Source organism: Haematobia irritans, chromosome 4 (genome assembly GCF_050003625.1).
Source record: "Haematobia irritans isolate KBUSLIRL chromosome 4, ASM5000362v1, whole genome shotgun sequence".
Classification (NCBI taxonomy): domain Eukaryota; kingdom Metazoa; phylum Arthropoda; class Insecta; order Diptera; family Muscidae; genus Haematobia; species Haematobia irritans.
In genome coordinates, this window is record NC_134400.1 from 224,116,334 (window position 1) to 224,134,928 (window position 18,595).

The 18,595-nt window shown below is 33.4% G+C and overlaps 1 protein-coding gene across 1 annotated transcript; it reads left to right on the top strand.

The window, feature by feature from the left end:
• The first annotated feature begins 1,925 nt into the window (after nucleotides 1-1,925).
• Nucleotides 1,926-18,350, top strand: LOC142236451 (uncharacterized). The gene is made up of 2 exons (XM_075307674.1): nucleotides 1,926-2,304; nucleotides 17,943-18,350. Exons 1-2 carry the CDS (start codon nucleotides 1,968-1,970, stop codon nucleotides 17,948-17,950), a joined length of 345 nt encoding a protein of 114 aa, XP_075163789.1. The 5' UTR covers nucleotides 1,926-1,967; the 3' UTR covers nucleotides 17,951-18,350.
• The last annotated feature ends 245 nt before the right edge of the window (nucleotides 18,351-18,595 follow it).

An 18,595-nucleotide genomic window follows, 5' to 3' on the forward strand; every position in this document is an offset into this window, starting at 1 on the left:
TTTACAGAGAAAGTAAAGGCCTTAATTTGTATGGCCGCTGACATGTACCTTATTTTTTGATAGCACTTATATTTCGCATATTAAAACGCGAACGATAAGTCATACTATTTGTGTAACCTCTTGGAGTTCTCAAGTCATCTCCTCAGTATTGTTAGTCAGTAATCAAAGGCAACTATATTTAAAAGCTATATCATTTAAATATTTACCATACTCTCTACTTCTTCTTGGCTAAACTCACACCTAAAAAATCATCAAATTGTTATGACGGTTTGTTGCCATCGCCAATCAATGGAAAACTCTGTCAGCCAACTTATGGAAAGAGGATGGTTACAGAAGAACAACAAAGTGCACAGAAAAAAAAAAACAATTTTCATTATCCATAATTTAACGTTTTTGTAAAGGTGTCAAAACCACATTCTTCACAAAACTTCACAAGCACTTTACACAGCTGCATTTACAGTGGTTCGCAGAATAACGTCTTTGGTTTGGCTTTGCATTGTCCTTGTGTAAAACTTTTAATTGATGCAATTTTCATAATACCTTACATGCTTGCATGACATTTGAAAACGAGTTTAAAACAGCCAATAACAACAACACCGAAATAGAATCAACAGTAATTTCGATAAGAACTCATTTACATTTTAAAATATTAACGGCTAAAACACGACATCAGCAATTAAAAGGGATTTTCATTAGAAAAAAATCGTCTATCCATAAACAAAATGAGTGTCAGAACCAATTGAAGAAATTGTATATGATAAAATCCTAGTTGATTGGACCTTATCTGGATAACAAAAATCAATCAAAATGGCCACGATAATGTAGTATTCGAAAATTCAAGCCAATCTCTGATTTGTTGGAAATTTTTATCCGTCAATGCAATTTTTATTTTCGGATTGGGAATTAACATTGGGAAGCTTCATTACTGGACTCTCGTTATCTCAATTATTAAATATCCATATACATTTATTATTAAATTGCTCTCTGGCTATTAAAAGATTGTTAGAACTATACATTTATTAAAGTATTATCTATATACACATTCCTCAAGATATTCCAAACCCGGTTTCTAGTGGTTAAAGGCTATCCTTTCAGGACTTGTATTTTGGAATGCATGCAAGTCATGGCCTAATGTATAAAATTACCTCGTCAGTTACAAATCCATGTTATAGTGGATCTTTTGTATGCCTTTTGATTAGAACTATGACAGTTCCGACCAGGGATTTGATCCATCTCCTGTAGGGAAATGTAAAATTTAAAATCACAATATTTTTTAATTCGGCACGGTCAAGTTGGTAACGATTAATGAACATAAATATCTCACTAGGAATGCCTACAATTGGCACCTAAAGATTCCAATTGTTTTTACACTAAAATAAAACTAAAAACAAAACTGCTTTAACCCATATAAATAAAATTATGCTGGATTCCTAAAAAAGCGACCGGCCCCCTTATTAACGATTCAGTAAAACTGCAACTAAGTCTTTGGTATGAGAAATTTGCATAAAGCGCCCAAGTATTATTCACTTGTTCAGTTACTTACGAGTATAGTACATATTCATGCAAGTTGGAGAGCTCAGTATAAAAGCCGGCATTTTACTGTGTATGTATGTGGTTGTGTCTCAACTCGAATGTGAATGAGTCCCAGCTCAAGTATCTACAACAGGGAGTGTGGGGAGTGTGTGTGTATGAATTGTTTATGTAGAGTAGTTACTACTCTGTGTCGTATGCTAATGTATGCATCGCATTACACACTGTGACCTTGAAAAAATTATGCAAAAATCGATGTAAAAAAATGCTAAAATATGTAAGTTTCTGCTCTGGTTTTTTTACTGCTTCTCACACACACACAAACACTCATGCACTCAACAACCGGCAACAAATCCAAATTCATTTAAATAAATGTGGCAGTCAACAGCAAGCAAACGAGCAGAGGTGTCATAGACATTTGTTCGAACAACATAGCAATGAAGACACAGGGACGACAACGTGAGGAGAATGAGAGAGAACAAAAAAAATTGGTGCAAATGATTTCGATGATGGCTTCCTTTACTGAGAGAACAACACAAAAACTTTGCAATACATTCATACCACCCCCAGCAACAACAACGACGACACTAAGCCCCATACACCCACATATCAGGATGAGGAGGAAAAAGCGGATAGATGGATTGATGATTACTGTGGTTACACTTGTGGGGGGTTGGTTACTGCCTATTGGGCTTGGTAGTTGGGGATATTTCACATTCATTCAAGATTTGCATACATTACTGGCTGATGTCTGGCTCGATGCCATCTCACTGTGTGAGTATAAAAATGTGAGAAAGAGAGCCAAATGTAGCTAAGAGAGTTATGTATAAATATGGTAGCTATGGTTGTCTGGCTTGTTGCTCTTTTCAGTGGGGGGAGAGATGATGGATACAAGTACACATACAAACAACAGTGTATGGCTCTTTTGCCTTCTGAAATATTCACTGACATTAAAATGTCACATTTTATCACATTTTCATATAAAACAAGAGCGAAAAAGACGACTGTATTAATCAAAGCTACAGTAGTGTAGAATCAGCATGACAAAGAATTACCAACCTCAGAACGGAAGTCTTCATTTACATGTAGTTATTGTGTGTGTGTGTGTGTGCGAGAATTTGTGCGTACGAATATGTAGAAGGATTGGTGTATTATTTTAGAGATGTTGCCTGCCATTTCCGGGGAGACTTTAGAAATGTTATACCCAAATGTCGTTGTGAGCAAAAGAACACGGGAATAAAAATAAAGAAACGTTTCAATTGGCAAGCAAAGAATTCAATTTTCCACCATAGGATAGACAGTCAATATACTCGTACCACTGAATTGGTTAAGTGGTCATACCATAAATTTAAAATTTTGGGTCATACTATATATTTTATAATTTTTTCGAAATTTTCCAGACGTAGATAGACAGCTTATCTACGTCTGAGACACGAATGTGGTTTTTAGTTTTTTGCTCTCTTTCATGAAAATGAGTACTGAAATGTGATTTTTTGTTACACAATAAATAAAAGTTTATCGAAAAACGTGTTTAAATGAAAAGGATTTGAATAAAGAATCGGTGTAGGTCAAAAATTCAAGACAAAAATCCACATATTTTGTCTCGCATATGTATGTTTCTCTTATCCGTGACTTTCAGTAGGGTAAGCTTTCTAGGCTTAAGTATGTCGCAAACATTATGTGAACTAAACGTGGGTATAAAGTTCATTGACCGTACACATAACTTCAATACGAACTAAAGCAAAAGAAAATTTTCATACGATTCCCAAAAATAGTAAGATTGAACTACAGTATGGTTATGGATTTGGCGGCAATGATATTTTCTAGATTCTTAGTTCATTTTGTCTTCTAAGAGAGGGTGTAAGGCCATTATATTCCTGGTTTTAACAACGCTTTGTGGAAATCTCAATATGTGGAGTATAATTTAGTTCAATTTTCGCGCGCGTAGTTCATTCTTGCTATTAAACAGTTTCCTTTTTTCTGTTTGGTAATCAGAGTTTTCAATGGGTATGAGGCGATATAGCTCATGGTTCACACATCTTTGACGATAACCCTTGAACACGGATTTTGAGTTGAAATTGTTTAGTAAATCAGAAGATAAAGTTGGAGGAGGACGATTCGTTCGAAGTTAATAAGCACCCTTCTCCGTATAGCTTTGTCACTGCCGATTCACAACAGATACACCACTGATGTTTGCTGCTTGATCCAGGAACAAATGTGGCTGTTTTTGTCAATCAAATCTTTTAATGGAAATTAACCAAAGCTTCAGCACACAAGCTACACGGATGAAAAAGACTGTTTTTCATATGTTTGGCTATAAACATTATATGTTTGGAACACAAATTTTTAAACACAATATTTTTGAGTGCAAGCATATAATGTTCATAAACTAGCATAACATGTTTGGGACATATATGTTAATATGTTAGAACATATTATGTTTGGGACATAAAATGTTTGTAAATATAATATGCTTGGATGCAAACATATATTCATTTAGAAATAGCCTATAAACATATATGTGTTTAGTAGCTTGGAGCGCTATTTAACAGGGAGCGATATTGAATTAAGTTGGTGGTTGTTGCTTGTTATTACAAAGTTAACATTTTATTTTTCCTTGGGCAATTGATCAGCTACTTCTTTGATCCCGTCCGGCAAAAGGTAAAATTAAAATAAAAAAAATCATAAAATTGAATAATTTCTTCTACAATGTTTGTATTACAGAAAAAGGTGCTAAGAACTAAAAAATCTCGTGGAAGTGAGAAAGATGTGGGGGAATATACAATTGGGCAGAAACAAAATTTTGAGCATTCAGGTCGAAAACCTATGTTGTTAGCACCTATATTACGTGTTTATTTTCATAATTCATTATGATTGTAAATATATTAATAAATAAATAAAATTTTGAGCACAATATTGTTTGGGAGAATTTTTTTAAGCATATAATATTTTTGGGTGCAAAATGCTTCCAAACATATTATATTGTCACATAATAACATATTGTTTTTTGGAAGACAACATTATTGAATTTGGATGCAAAAATACAAAATGTTTGGAACTTAGACTACCCAAACATATATTGTTTAGACCAATATGCTTTCAAACATATTATATATTGGTAGAGATCAAACATATAAATGTTTGCGCAATACCCAAAAATGTATATGCTTGAAGCAAAATATGTTTGGGAGTATATGTTACAGAAGCGATTTTTTTTGTGAGGGTGTAGTTGAGTTTAACATTTTAATTAGTATCGTAATTAAATGCCACACGTGTAAACTTTATCCAACAATTTAACACATAGTGGTTAAATTACATAGGTCCGAGAAAAAGAATCATTTTACTAACCTGGGCTAATGCCTATGTTATAGACTGTAGTAAGAGAATCGTGTATAACTCTTGGCCACCTACCACCACCCCAACCCATAATCAAACAAATGTCCCACTCATTCTCATATTCTGGTAACGTTTTTGCCTTAAATTCATTTTGTAATTCGTATACTCGTATGTGTCTTTATGCCTAACCACATATCCATCCACTTGTCTATCCCATCCCAAGCGGGTCGAGCTCGGTACCGTGTTTTTGTCTGTCAAACAGATGATGATGACGACGACAACGCCATCATTAAATTTAAATAATTTAGCATAATTTTTGAATTTGACTTATGGAAAAAAAGAATACAAAAACAAAAATATATATGAAAATACGAGACTGAATGTATGCACGTTTTCCGCCTCCTATCCTCAGTCTGGATGTCTTAGGAAGCAACAGACACTTGTTGGTTGAATGGTGGGCTGGCTGGCTCACTGGCCATTTTTGGATATATGAGGAAGGAAATAAAAGTAACGACAGTGGCAGCAGAAGCAGCAGCAACTCAGTCATTGAGTGCAGAGATTGTTCTAGGTCAGGTTTATGTTTTTAAAGTTATAAACTTTTCGTAAAATATGGAAATTTTATTTTTTTTTTGTGCAACTTGGGTATTTTTGTTGAGGCAAATTACCCTAAAAAGACCACAACCCCATTCGTTTGCCAGCCAACATTCAGTCACTCTCAACTGATATGAGTTGAGAGGGAAGTTTAAAAAAAAGTTGTGATATTTTTCCACGTTTTTTTCTTCTTCTTTTGGTTTGCCAAAATGATAAATGAGAGTTTAATTTGTTTGCAGAGCTTTTTGTGATTCTTTATCAATTCGTCGTAGAGGCATTAGAGTTGGCAGTTTTCTTTGCGTTTCTTTAAGGCTTTCAGCTGGAAACTGCCTGCTAGCTGGATGATGTGGAACAATTCCCGTAATAGCCAAAGTGACGTTGTTTTATTTTCTTATCATTTTTGTTGGGGATAAAGTTCGTTCATCAGTGGATATGGAGGTTTTCGGTATTTTTTGGAAAATTTTGCTATATGGTCAGTCTAGGTATGTTCGGTGATTCAAAATGTATGACATTTTTGGATTATTAAATTTCTAGGTACACAACAGTTTAGTCACCAAAATGATGTGCCATCGATGGGCTATATCGGTTCATGCCTTTATATAGTCCCTATATAGGACAGTACGAAATCTTTATGAGTTTTGTCTTTATCAGGTTTGCTAATTATGATTTATATTGGACCCTTTTCCAATATAAAGCGAACGGTCGGCTTGATTTCTTGAGCATTTTAAATTCAAGACAGTTTATATCGTAAAGCGATTAGATCGTTTCGGAAGATCCACAATCCTCGTCAGCATCAGCCACTTGCAGTGCGACTACCAATCAATCATCAGCACCAAATCCATTGTAAATTCTACTCGAAAAACGGAATTCAACAAATTTCGTTTTTTTTTTTTTAACCAAAATTGAATGTCAGACAATAAACGACCAAATAACATAGTTTCTAGCAGGGCTGTGGAGTCGAGACAATTTTGCTCGACTCCGACTCCAGCATTTTTCATCAGCTCGACTCCGACTCCGGTTAATATAACTAAATCTCATTTTAATACCACTAATTTGTAGTTCTATTGTGGGGTACCGTAAGTGGATCGATATAAAGTATCGTATTTATTTATGTGTGCAAAAAAAAGGTCCTAATTTCACATTAGATGCCAATTAAACTCTATATTTCAAATTTAGGGCAATGTTTAATAAATAAAATAATACTATAAATACTAGAGCATTGCATCGGTCATATATTTTTGTGTTCGAGAACATCTCGAAGTCCAACAAGTAAGGTAGAGATTTGTAGTCGTTCCCGTTTGGACCGATGTTTGTAAGTTCGAATACAACCATAACTCGTTCTCGTTTGTGTTGTATGAAACGGTCAATCAAACAACTTCAGTCTTCGGGATCAAACACAACGAGTCAAATTGTTTTCGAAAACAAAGTGAAGGAATCGAGGATTTCGAATCTTTTTTTGCCCCCACGTAGTAACAATAACAACAACTTTTATATGTATTGTACGTTTGTTTAGTTGTAAGTTGATGGAAAGGCGCTTGTGTATGAAGTAAAAAAAATAACATAAAGTGGACAAAACCTTCTGCATTTCTATGTAAAAAGGTAGTAACAGCAAAACAAAATATTGCTCTAGTTTTTAGGAGAAACATTTGGGATGATCTTTTTGGGCATTATAGTAAGTAATCGTTAAAAATGCAATTCACTTTTTCGTATAAAAAATAAGGGGCATTCGTATTTAAAGGAAATAAAACATTTTTCCTTTTTCTATAGAAATAAAATTTTGACAAAATTTTCCATAGAAATAAAATGTCGACAAAATTTTCTATTGAAATAAAATTTTCACAAAATTTTTTATAGAAATAAAATGTTGATAAAATTTTCTAGAGAAATAAAATTTTGACCAAATTTTCTATAGAAATAAAATTTTTGATAAAATTTTCTATAGAAATAAAATTTTGATTAAATTTTTTATAGAAATACGATGTGGACAAAATTTTCTATAGAAATAAAATTTTGAGAAAATTTTCTATAGAAATAAAATGTTAATAATTTTCTAAAGAAATAAATTTTTTTTTATAGATTTACTCGTTTGCGAATAAGTTCATTGTTCTTTACTTCTAAAAAAATTTCCCTGAAGACGAACATCGGAGATGTTTCGAAATATTGGATAATATTAAATAAAATTACAACTCAAAAAAAAACAACATCTGTTTTTATTCATATGACCTCAATCCGAACTATACAAATATAATGTTGATAAAATTTTCTATAAAAATAAAATTTTGACAAAATTTTCTATAGAAATTAAATTTTGTCAAAATTTTCTATAGAAATACAATTTGGATAGAATTTTCTATAGAAATAGAATTTTGATAAATTTTTTTATAGATGTTAACAACATTTTCTATAGAAATAAAATTTTGACAAAATTTTCTATAGAAATAAAATTATGACAACATTTTTTATAGAAATAACATTTTGATAAAATTTTCTATAGAAATAAAAATTTGATAAAATTTTCTATACAAATACAATGTTGATAAAATTTTCTATACAAATAAAATTTTGATAAAATATGGCCCGCTTGCAATACCATCCGACCTACATCAATGACAACTACTTATGCCAAGTTTCAAGTCGATAGCTTGTTTCGTTCGGAAGTTAACGTGATTTCAACAGACGGTCGGACGGACATGCGTAGATCGACTCAGAATTTCACCGCGGCCCAGAATATACATACTTTATGGGGGTCTTAGAGCAATATTTCGATGTATTACAAACGGAATGACAAACTTAATATACCCCCTTCCTATGGTGGATGGTATAAAAAACAGACAAAAAATACAAAAATAAATTTACTTTTGCTATTTACATATAAAAACATAACAAATTTAAACATTTACCTTGTTAGAATTACTCATTTTATCGTCAATAAGCTTAACTATTATTTACACACTTATATCTAAAGAAACACAAACTGTATGACTTCTTTTCTCATTAAGCATGAATCCATTTTTTGTCATAACATACTCGAGAACTTTGCAAATTCCCGAAACTCCCGCTAAATGTTCGAGTATTCTCGATTATCCCGTTTTACCAAATGCAATCGAATGTTTGCTTGCGACCGAGAATGGAAACTAATGCACAACTTCAATCATGTGACGTCACAACAACATTCACTCGATACTGAATTATTGGGTGTGATTCAAACCATGTCTCATTCATACATTTACTTTCATTCGAACCGATTCGATCAAGCCAGTGTTCTCATTCTATTCATTCGATCAACGAAAATTATTCAGTCTTCTCGAACCGTTTCATGAGTGCAGTTGTGTGTGCTATGAATGAATGTTCTCATGCAATGCTCTAATAAATACCCATCATAATATGAGAAGATACCAACAGTATATGTATTTGTGGACCAAAATTATTGATACTATCTCAAATTCTTTAAATTTGTTGCGAGCTATATAAAGGTTTATATTCCCATATGCATGAATTTGAATCTGAATCGATTTAGACAAAATTGTATATACTTCTACAAAATCTAGGTACTTTAAATTTAAATCTAACGTTATGGGACGTAAAACAATTTTAACAAAAACTAAAAATGCAAGGAAAGTCTAAAGTCGGGCGGGCCGATTATAATATACTCTGCACAACTTTGTATTTAGATCTACATTTTGATAAAATCTCAAATCAGACTTCTACAAAATCTCGGGCAATATTTGGGAAATATTTATAATTTTTTAGACAATTTCGCAAAAATGCATTTATGATTCATTCATTGAAAATTTTGAAAATTTGAGTAATTTCTACAAGTTTTCGACTTAGCAGTGAGCATCAGTGAGCATACAATTTTGGAAAAATGTTTGTCTAGTAAATAAAATTTTGCAAAATTTTCTACAGAAACAAAATTTTGACTAAATTTTCTATAGAAATAAAATTTTGGCAAAATTTTTTATAGAAATCAAATTTTGACCAAATATATAGAAATAAAATGTTGAATAAAATTTTTATAGAAATAAAATTTGGCAAAAATTTTTATAGAAATATAAGTTTGAAAAAGTTACCAATAGAAATACAATTAAAAACAAGTATATACAGCAGTAAGTTCGGCCGGGCCGAATCTTAAATACCCACCACCATGAACCAAATATTAGGGTTTCCTTTGAAATTTCAGGAGGGCTTGAGGACTTGAGGACACAACACCAAGATAAATTTAAAGATTTCACCTATGAGGACTATATCAGATTCTGGATTTATAAGAACCATTTTTGTTTGAGGTTTAGAGGAATCATTAACATCTCTTGTAAGTGTGCAAGAAAATTATAAAATAACGTCTTCATTTGAAATCTTAAATCTGTAGAAGTAAAATCTGGAAATTTTACATTGAGTTTCAAGCAATTTTCATGATCAGTGCGCCTTCTACACCCTCAAGAAGTGAAGTCGGTCTATATGGAGGCATTACCAAGTGGACCGATAAAAACTTAATCCGATACACGTTTTTGTGAGCCTAAAATACCAGAATATTTACAATTTCAGGCATATCAGATAAAACCTACGGTTTCTAGAAACCCAAGGAGTTAAATCGGGAGATCGTTCTTATGGGGGCTATACAAAAATATGGACCGATACTCACCATTTTCGGCACACCTCTTTGTGACCCGAAAATACCTCTAGATTTCCAATTTCACCAAATAGGATAAAAACTTCGGATTCTAGAAGCCCAAGAAGTAAAATTGGGGAATCGGTCTATATGGGGGCTATACCAAAATATGGATCGATACTCACCATTTTCGGCACACCCCTTTATGGTTCCAAAATACCTCTAGATTTCCAATTTCAGTCAAATTGGATAAAAACTACGGTTTCTATAAGCCCAAGACCCCAAATCGGGAGATCGGTCTATATGGGGGCTATACCATAATATGGACCGATACTCACAATTTTTGGCACACGTATTTGTGGTCCTACAATACCTCTAGATTTCCAATTTCAGGTAAATTGAATAAAAACTGCGGTTTCTATAAGCCCAAGAAGTAAAATCGGGAGATCGGTCTATATGGGGGCTATACCATAATATGGACCGATACTCACAATTTTTGGCACACATATTTGTGGTCCTACAATACCTCTAGATTTCCAATTTCGGATAAATTGAATAAAAACTGCGGTTTCTATAAGCCCAAGAAGTAAAATCGGGAGATCGGTCTATATGGGGGCTATACCAAAATATGGACCGATACTCACAATTTTTGGCACACGTATTTGTGGTCCTACAATACCTCTAGATTTCAAATTTCAGGCAAATTGAATAAAAACTGCGGTTTCTATAAGCCCAAGAAGTAAAATCGGGAGATCGGTCTATATGGGGGCTATACTAAAACGTGGACCGATACTCACCATTTTTGGCACATCTCTTTATGGTCGTAAAATACCTCCAGATTTCAAATTTCAGGCAAATTGGATAAAAACTACGATTTCTATAAGCCCAAGACCCCAAATCGGGAGGTCGGTTTATATGGGGACTATATCAAAACCTGGACCGATATAGCCCATCTTCGAACTTGACCTGCCTGCAGACAAAAGACGAGCTTGTGCAAAATTTCAGCACGATTGCTTCATTATTGAAGTCTGTAGCGTGATTACAACAGACAGACAGACAGACAGACAGACAGACAGACGGACAGACGGACATGCTTATATCGTCTTAGAATTTCTCCCTGATCAAGAATATATATACTTTATATAGTCGGAAATCGATATTTCGATGCGTTACAAACGGAATGACAAACTTATTATACCCCCGTCACCATTCTATGGTGGTGGGTATAAAAATATATAGCAAATAAAATTTTGCAAAATTTTCTATAGATATAAAATTTTGCAAAATAACATATTCTATAGAAACAAAATTTTGACTAAATTTTATATAGAAAAATATATTTCAATAGTAATAAAATTTCGAATAAATTTTTTATAGCAGTGAGCATCAGTAAGAAAAAAAATTTGAGAAAATTAGCTATAGAAATAAAATTTGAAATTTTTTTCTTATAGAAATAAAATTTTGAAAAAATTATCAATAAAAATAAAATTTTAGAAAAATTTTTGTGTAGTAAATAAAATTCTGCAAAATTTTCTACAGAAACAAAATATTGACTACATTTTCTATAGAAATTAAATTTTGACAAAATTTTCTAATAAAAAAATTTATTACTATAAAATTTTGGCAACATTTTCTATAGAAATAAAATTTTGACCAAATTTTCTAATAAACAATCTATTGCTAAAATTTTGACAAAATTTTCTATAGAAATAAAATTTTGACTTAATGTTTTATAGAAATAAAATATCAATAGAAATAAAATTAAAAAAAAATGTGTAACAAACAAACTTTTGCAAAATTTTCTATAGAAATAAAATTTTGCAAAATATTCTATAGAAACAAAATTTTGACTCAATTTTCTATAGAAATAAAATTTTGACTAAATTTTCTATAGAAATAAAATTTTGGCAAAATTTTTTATAGAAATCAAATTTTGACCAAATATATAGAAATATAATTTTGAATAAAATTTTTATAGCAATAAAATTTGGCAAAAATTTTTATAGAAATATAAGTTTGAAAAAGTTACCAATAGAAATACAATTAAAAAAAAATGAATGAGAAATAAAATTTTGACTAAATGTTATATAGAAATAAAATTTTGACTAAATTTTATTATAGCAGTGAGCATCAGTAAGAAAAAAAATTTTGAGAAAATTTGCTATAGAAATAAAATTTGACAATTTTTTCTTATAGAAATAAAATTTTGAAAAAATTATCAATAAAAATAAAATTTTAGAAAAATTTTTGTGTAGTAAATAAAATTCTGCAAAATATTCTACAGAAACAAAATATTGACTAAATTTTCTATAGAAATTAAATTTTGACAAAATTTTCTAATAAAAAAATTTATTACTATAAAATTTTGGCAACATTTTCTATAGAAATAAAATTTTGACCAAATTTTCTAATAAACAATCTATTGCTATAAAATTTTGGCAAAATTTTCTATAGAAATAAAATTTTGACTTAAATTTTCATAGAAATAAAATAGCAATAGAAATAAAATTTAAAAAAAAATGTGTAACAAACAAACTTTTGCAAAGTTTTCTATAGAAATAAAATTTTGCAAAATATTCTATAGAAACAAAATTTTGACTCAATTTTCTATAGAAATAAAATTTTGACTAAATTTTCTATAGAAAAAAATATTTCTATAGTAAAAAAATTTTGAATAAATTTTTTATTGAAATAAAATTTTGACAAAACTTTTTATAGAAATAACATTTTGACAAAATTTTCTATAAAAAGCAACTTTGAAAAAATATTCTGTCAATATTCCACATATGTATATGTCCTTAAAATAAAATTAAAAAAAAAATAATAATTTCGGGTATTAAAATGGATCGATCTGCTAGTCTAACATTCAAGGAAACATCAAAAGATAGCCGTAATTGGAAGTTGATTTTCATTTACAATCATGCTGTACATTGATCAAATGAATAACGCAATGGAAACTAATTTGCGTAAAAACTTGCTTAGTGTGAAGTGTTTTAAAAAATTTGGTTTAGCCGGAGTCGGATTCGAGCAAAATTTTTACGACTCCGACTCCAGCAAAATCTTCAGACTCCGACACCGACTCCGGCTCCACAGCCCTGGTTTCTAGGATTTGTACATAAATGTTTGTGGAACACCTTCCAATTGTTTTTTAATAAAGTGTAGGAAGCCACCGTGGTGCAATGGGTAGCATGCCCGCCTTGCATACACAAGGTCGTGGATTCGATTCCTGCTTCGACCGGACACCAAAAAGTTTTCCAGCGGTGGATTATCCCACCTTAGTAATGCTGGTGACATTTCTGAGGATTTCAAAGCTTCTCTAAGTGGTTTCACTGCTATGTGGGACGCCGTTCGGACTCGGCTATAAAAAGGAGGTCCCTTATCATTGAGCTTAACATGGAATCGGGCAGCGCTCAGTGATAAGAGAGAAGTTCACCAATGTGGTATCACAATGGACTGAATAGTCTAAGTGAGCCTGATACATCGGGCTGCCACCTAACCTAACCTAATAAAGTGTAGTATCCTCCATATTCGTCTTCCACGCACTAAATCATTTTCTCATTGGCAACAACATCCATCATACAAAGTTGATGTTGTGTTCCGAAAACTTGATAAACATTGCTGCTTCAATCGTAAACCTCAAAAAAAGCCAAAAAAAAAAAAAAAACTTTTTGAACTTCAATCGTCAGGAAACACCTCTTATCTGCATACAAGAAAATGAAGCTCCTCCACCTACGTGGCATTCATCCACTCCAACTCCAACAGAATGTAATCAAAAATAAATTGTCTCCGGTACACCAATTCGCTTCGAGATAGTCAATAGAGCACATTTTGGAGGCATCGTTACCCAAACTGAATATCCAAAATGGCAAAATTCGCTGACTGTGCCACTCCATTGACAGGTTAGTGGTTATTCTGAGGTTGTTCGGCAATGATTTGCTTGCGACATTACAATTTTACACATACTTTTTGCCATAAAAATTGCAATTGTTATTTTAACCTTTTTCCCAATTCGAAGTGAAACGGGGGAAGCGACTAAAAGTGTTGTACACGAGACTCTCTGAACAGCCCTTTGGGGATCTAAATATCGATGCAAAAGGCAGATGCGTAACATAGTTAACCCTTTTGTTGCCGCCACACACATATCAAATACACAGACAATGGACTATAATCATCCTGTGTCTCCATACACCATCCATTAACCAACAATCTCCCTCTCGCATGGTGTAGAGGAAGGCCACACTGAATTCCCCAGGACCATGTTTTGTGGTTGTGTTATCCTCAAAATAATGATTTTTGCATGTGAACAACTGCTACAGGATATACATATGAGTGGGTCTTCGTGTGTGTGTGTGTGTATCGAGAGTGGTTGCGTATGAGAGGTTTTTCCTCAGCCTCCTCCCTCAGTCGTATGTTATTGCCATTTTACGAGGTGTCCTGTAATAAAAGTTCATTTGTGTCGGCTTTTAAACTAACCGAGGACATTTGGCACCTTATTTTGCGGTCATATTAGTCCCAGCTACAATACCATGAGAAGGGTATGTGAACGGCCTGAATGAATGAACGCTTTAAAGCAATAATGTGGACGATTTCGGTAATTGTCTAGGGAAATCTGTCACTTAATTACTGAAACATTTTTCTGTTAGTTTTAAGGCATATCTACATGCATCCAAAATAAATAACGTTTTGGTTTGGCAATGAAAATTGGGTTCGTGGTTACGAACTTAGTAATCCAGCAAAATGCTGACAGGGAAAAACAAAAAAAAAATTATAGAGTTTTACTTTTGCTTCAAATCTCCTTTAAGCTCAATATACTTTGTCCCGCGTTTCTACAATTTGTTTTTTTAACCCGTCCTTATTCCAATCCTTTTTGTGCCAGGCCAGTGACGTTTTTACGTTGTGATACTAAATTTTTTTAAAGAGAACTATTTTTATGTGTGTCTGATATCACCAGCCTGCTTCAATTAGTTATTTTACATTTAATTACCATTGTAAGACGTGCTTATTAGGGAGCCAGCGTGGTGCAATGGTTCCGAACAACGGTGGATTATCCCACATCAGTAATGCTGGTGACATTTCTGAGGGTTTCAAAGCTTCTCTAAGTGGTTTCACAGCAATGTGGAACGCCGTTCGAACTCGGCTATAAAAAGGAGGTCCCTTGTCATTGAGCTTAACATAGAATCGGGCAGCACTCAGTGATAAGAGAGAAGTTCACCAATGTGATATCACAATGGACTGAATAGTCTAAGTGTGCCTGATACATCGGGCTGCCACCTAACCTAACCTAACCTAAGACGTGCTTATTGGACATGAAGATTAAGGTATTTGTATTATTAAGTTATTGAAAAGAAAATTCGAGGTATCAATCTCCACAAGCCTAACTAAACATATGTTTCATTGCAGGCTAAAGCAAATTTCCATAGTCCTTAGTGTAGATCTGGCGGAGTGAGATGATTCTTTGGTACATTTTCAGTATCGAATAGGTGCGAACCGTCGCTTGCAATCCTTTTACCCATTTCTGGGAGTTCGATGGACTTCCACCATATGAATACCAGAAAATGGTTGCCATCACATTTCAGGTCTTCGGAACAGTTCCCACATTCTTCGGAGCACTATCGTTGGGTGTAGTCCAGATACGTGTCTGAAATGGTTTCATGGCTGTTCCTGTTGTACGAAGTCGATGTTTTTGAAATGACTGTTGGGTCCGCTATTGCGAAGTACTTGAATCATGAGTCTGTCAATGCATGATCGTGAATTTGTGTGAGATCGTTTCTGGCAATTGTTTTCGAAAAACCTGGTGTGGGTAATCAAAAAACGGCGTATTTGACAACGATGAAATGCGTTTTACTTGTTTAAGAGAATAATTGCAATTATTCCTTCATCGCCGATCAAGTGCATGACTGATGGGAGGTGTAAGATAGAGCAAATGACGTAAAATCCACTACAAAGCTTCCATATACCATGAGCAATAACTACACCCAGAGAAGGAATATGATCACCTCAACCATGTTTCAAGAGCAAAATGTTATTTTTGAATGGTGACCACGTAACATTTTTGTCGCAACCATGTTCTTTTCTCGGAGATTATGTGTCTGATTTCGACAAGCATATTATTTTTTGGCGAGAAAAGAACATTTTTGCCATAAACATGTTACATGGTCACCATCCAAAAATAACATTTTGCTCTTGAAACATGGTTGAGGTGATCATATTCCTTCTCTGCGTGTAATAGAGCTTCGTTTGCGACGGAAATTCTTAGAACTGACTTTACCGCCGCTCTCATTTCAAATATCCATTTTTAGTTAGTTAATACAATGCCACCATCTACAAAAAATTCCACTAAATTCCATTGCAACTTTCCTAGGTACCAAAAGTAACAGTTCTCCCATAAACTTCCGATGAATTCACAAATAAATATAAAAATCAAAGCTTCTGAAGAAATGCAATTAGACACAAAGACCAAATAATGCCAGAATAGTCAGAGAGTCCAAGAGGACTTAAATTGATCCATAGGGGTCTGGGTGTGTGTTTATCCACAACAAATTAACACCTGTTCCAGGGATTGATGATGGCAAAGGAAACCAAAGTCATTATGATTTTTGTAAATAACACAAAGCAAGAGGTGTTTGCATCGTCCATTTACAGGGAGACGCCCTAGTTTTTCAATTGAATTTCTGTTCTCACTAGTGTGCCATTGATTCTTCAAAATTCGTTGGCAATAATGACGAAATGATTTAGTGGCTTTAGAGATCACTCAATGGTCTACCAGAGAATCATTGGCACACTCCATTCATGGATTTGTGGTGTTAACTGGCATTGTTGTGTTGAATGTTCTTTTGTTTGTTGGCTAAGGAATTCTTAAAACAAAGGTGGGACATTTTGGTGTTATACGTTTTCGCACCTGCTCTTGTTAATTATCTTTAGAGACAAATAAAATCTTATTTTTATAAAACTAGACTCGAGTTTTATTTGTTAGTAATGGAGGAACGATAACGACAATTGGGAAATTCGTTAGTCTCTAGTTTAGATTTTGTTTCACTTGCTTCAGCTTCTCATCTTTTGATATCCCTATAAGGATATCATATATAAGAAACGGCAATTTGATTCAGATAAGCTTAAAACATAAAATCGAAACCAATTTGTGATAGAGTGATGAAGGCTTTAATGTGCTCTCTGGCACCTCTCCAATACATACGAAGCATCTTCAATCACGCCACTGGATAACACCCTTCATTAGCATTACCAAAACTAAGCATCCACACCATAAAAATTCCCATTAAATCGCACTTGTTAACGAAGATTTGTTTATTTACACCGATCAGTGCAGACAGTTTGGGTACTCGTTTTACGCACATTTCCAATTCCTATCCATCCATTCGTCCGCTTCAGTCAGTCAGTGAGTCGTTTCACCAATTCTTAGTTGACCTTTTTTTATTCTCTTCCAACTCCATATTGAGCATATCGACAAACTCATCATTACCAGCCAGAATCATCGTCGCCACCAAAAGATAGAGGTGTTGGTCATGAAACTCAGGGTGTAACAGCCCGGGTAATTGTCTTTTTGGTCTTGGTCGATTGTATCATGATCTATTATTAACTTTTGGCATGAGCCGAGATGGCGATGACAATGCTGGAGCTTTAGCCCTAACATAGGTGGTATGCAACACCACCAGACATCCATAATCATTATTTGTTGCTTCTACTTTTGTCAACGTTTATCGATGGTTGTTATTTTTTATTTTACTTCGCTTTTATTTTTGTTTTTTTTTTCGTTTCAAATTTGGATATGAGTGAAAAGAACTAAAAAAAAGGTGTCTGTTTATTTTGTCATTTATTTGCCATTGTGATGCTGATATTTTGTTTTTTTTTTTTATTTACCCAGATTTTTAACTCTCGACATGATCAATATTTGTCCACTGCCATCATCAGCATGTTTTCAGCCAAGCAAGTCAGCGTTTGAAGTCATAGCCGTTTCATAGCAAACAACAAAAAGTTGTTGAACAGAGGATTTTTACTTGGGAGGTGTATGTGTTGTCGATGACATCGAGTGTAAATGATTCACCCCTTTCTAACTTAAACGCCCTTAAGTCTAACCTAGAATACATAGAAATCATTTGAAGCTGGTGGTTCAACAGACGAGTAGGCTCGAACAGACTGTAAAAGTTGCGAAATATTTTGTCTATTTCGAATTTTGTCTATATATCGAATAAAACGGACGAGGGGAATGATACTGGTCAATAGATTCTAAGCTCATCCATGCGAAAGAAACAAATGGCTCCATACTAAAGTTTTTCGAATTTTAATGGCACATTTTTTAATAAAACATGCGATGAAGCTGAGACATAATTAAAGTTCTGTGTCATCAATATGACGAATTACTTTAGATCTCGAATTGTTTGCAATCTTATCGACGTGCATCTGAAGGAGAAAGACGGAATGCATCGCACCTATAAAAAATCGTCTATTTGATTATAAACTTATATTTGGTCCATGAGACGAAGAAGCCTCATCCTGACGCTGAAGATGAATATCGGG

What these genes read in the sequence shown, in the direction of transcription:
- LOC142236451 (XM_075307674.1), top strand. Translation starts at nt 1,968, where the DNA reads ATGAAGACACAGGGACGACAACGTGAGGAGAATGAGAGAGAACAAAAA.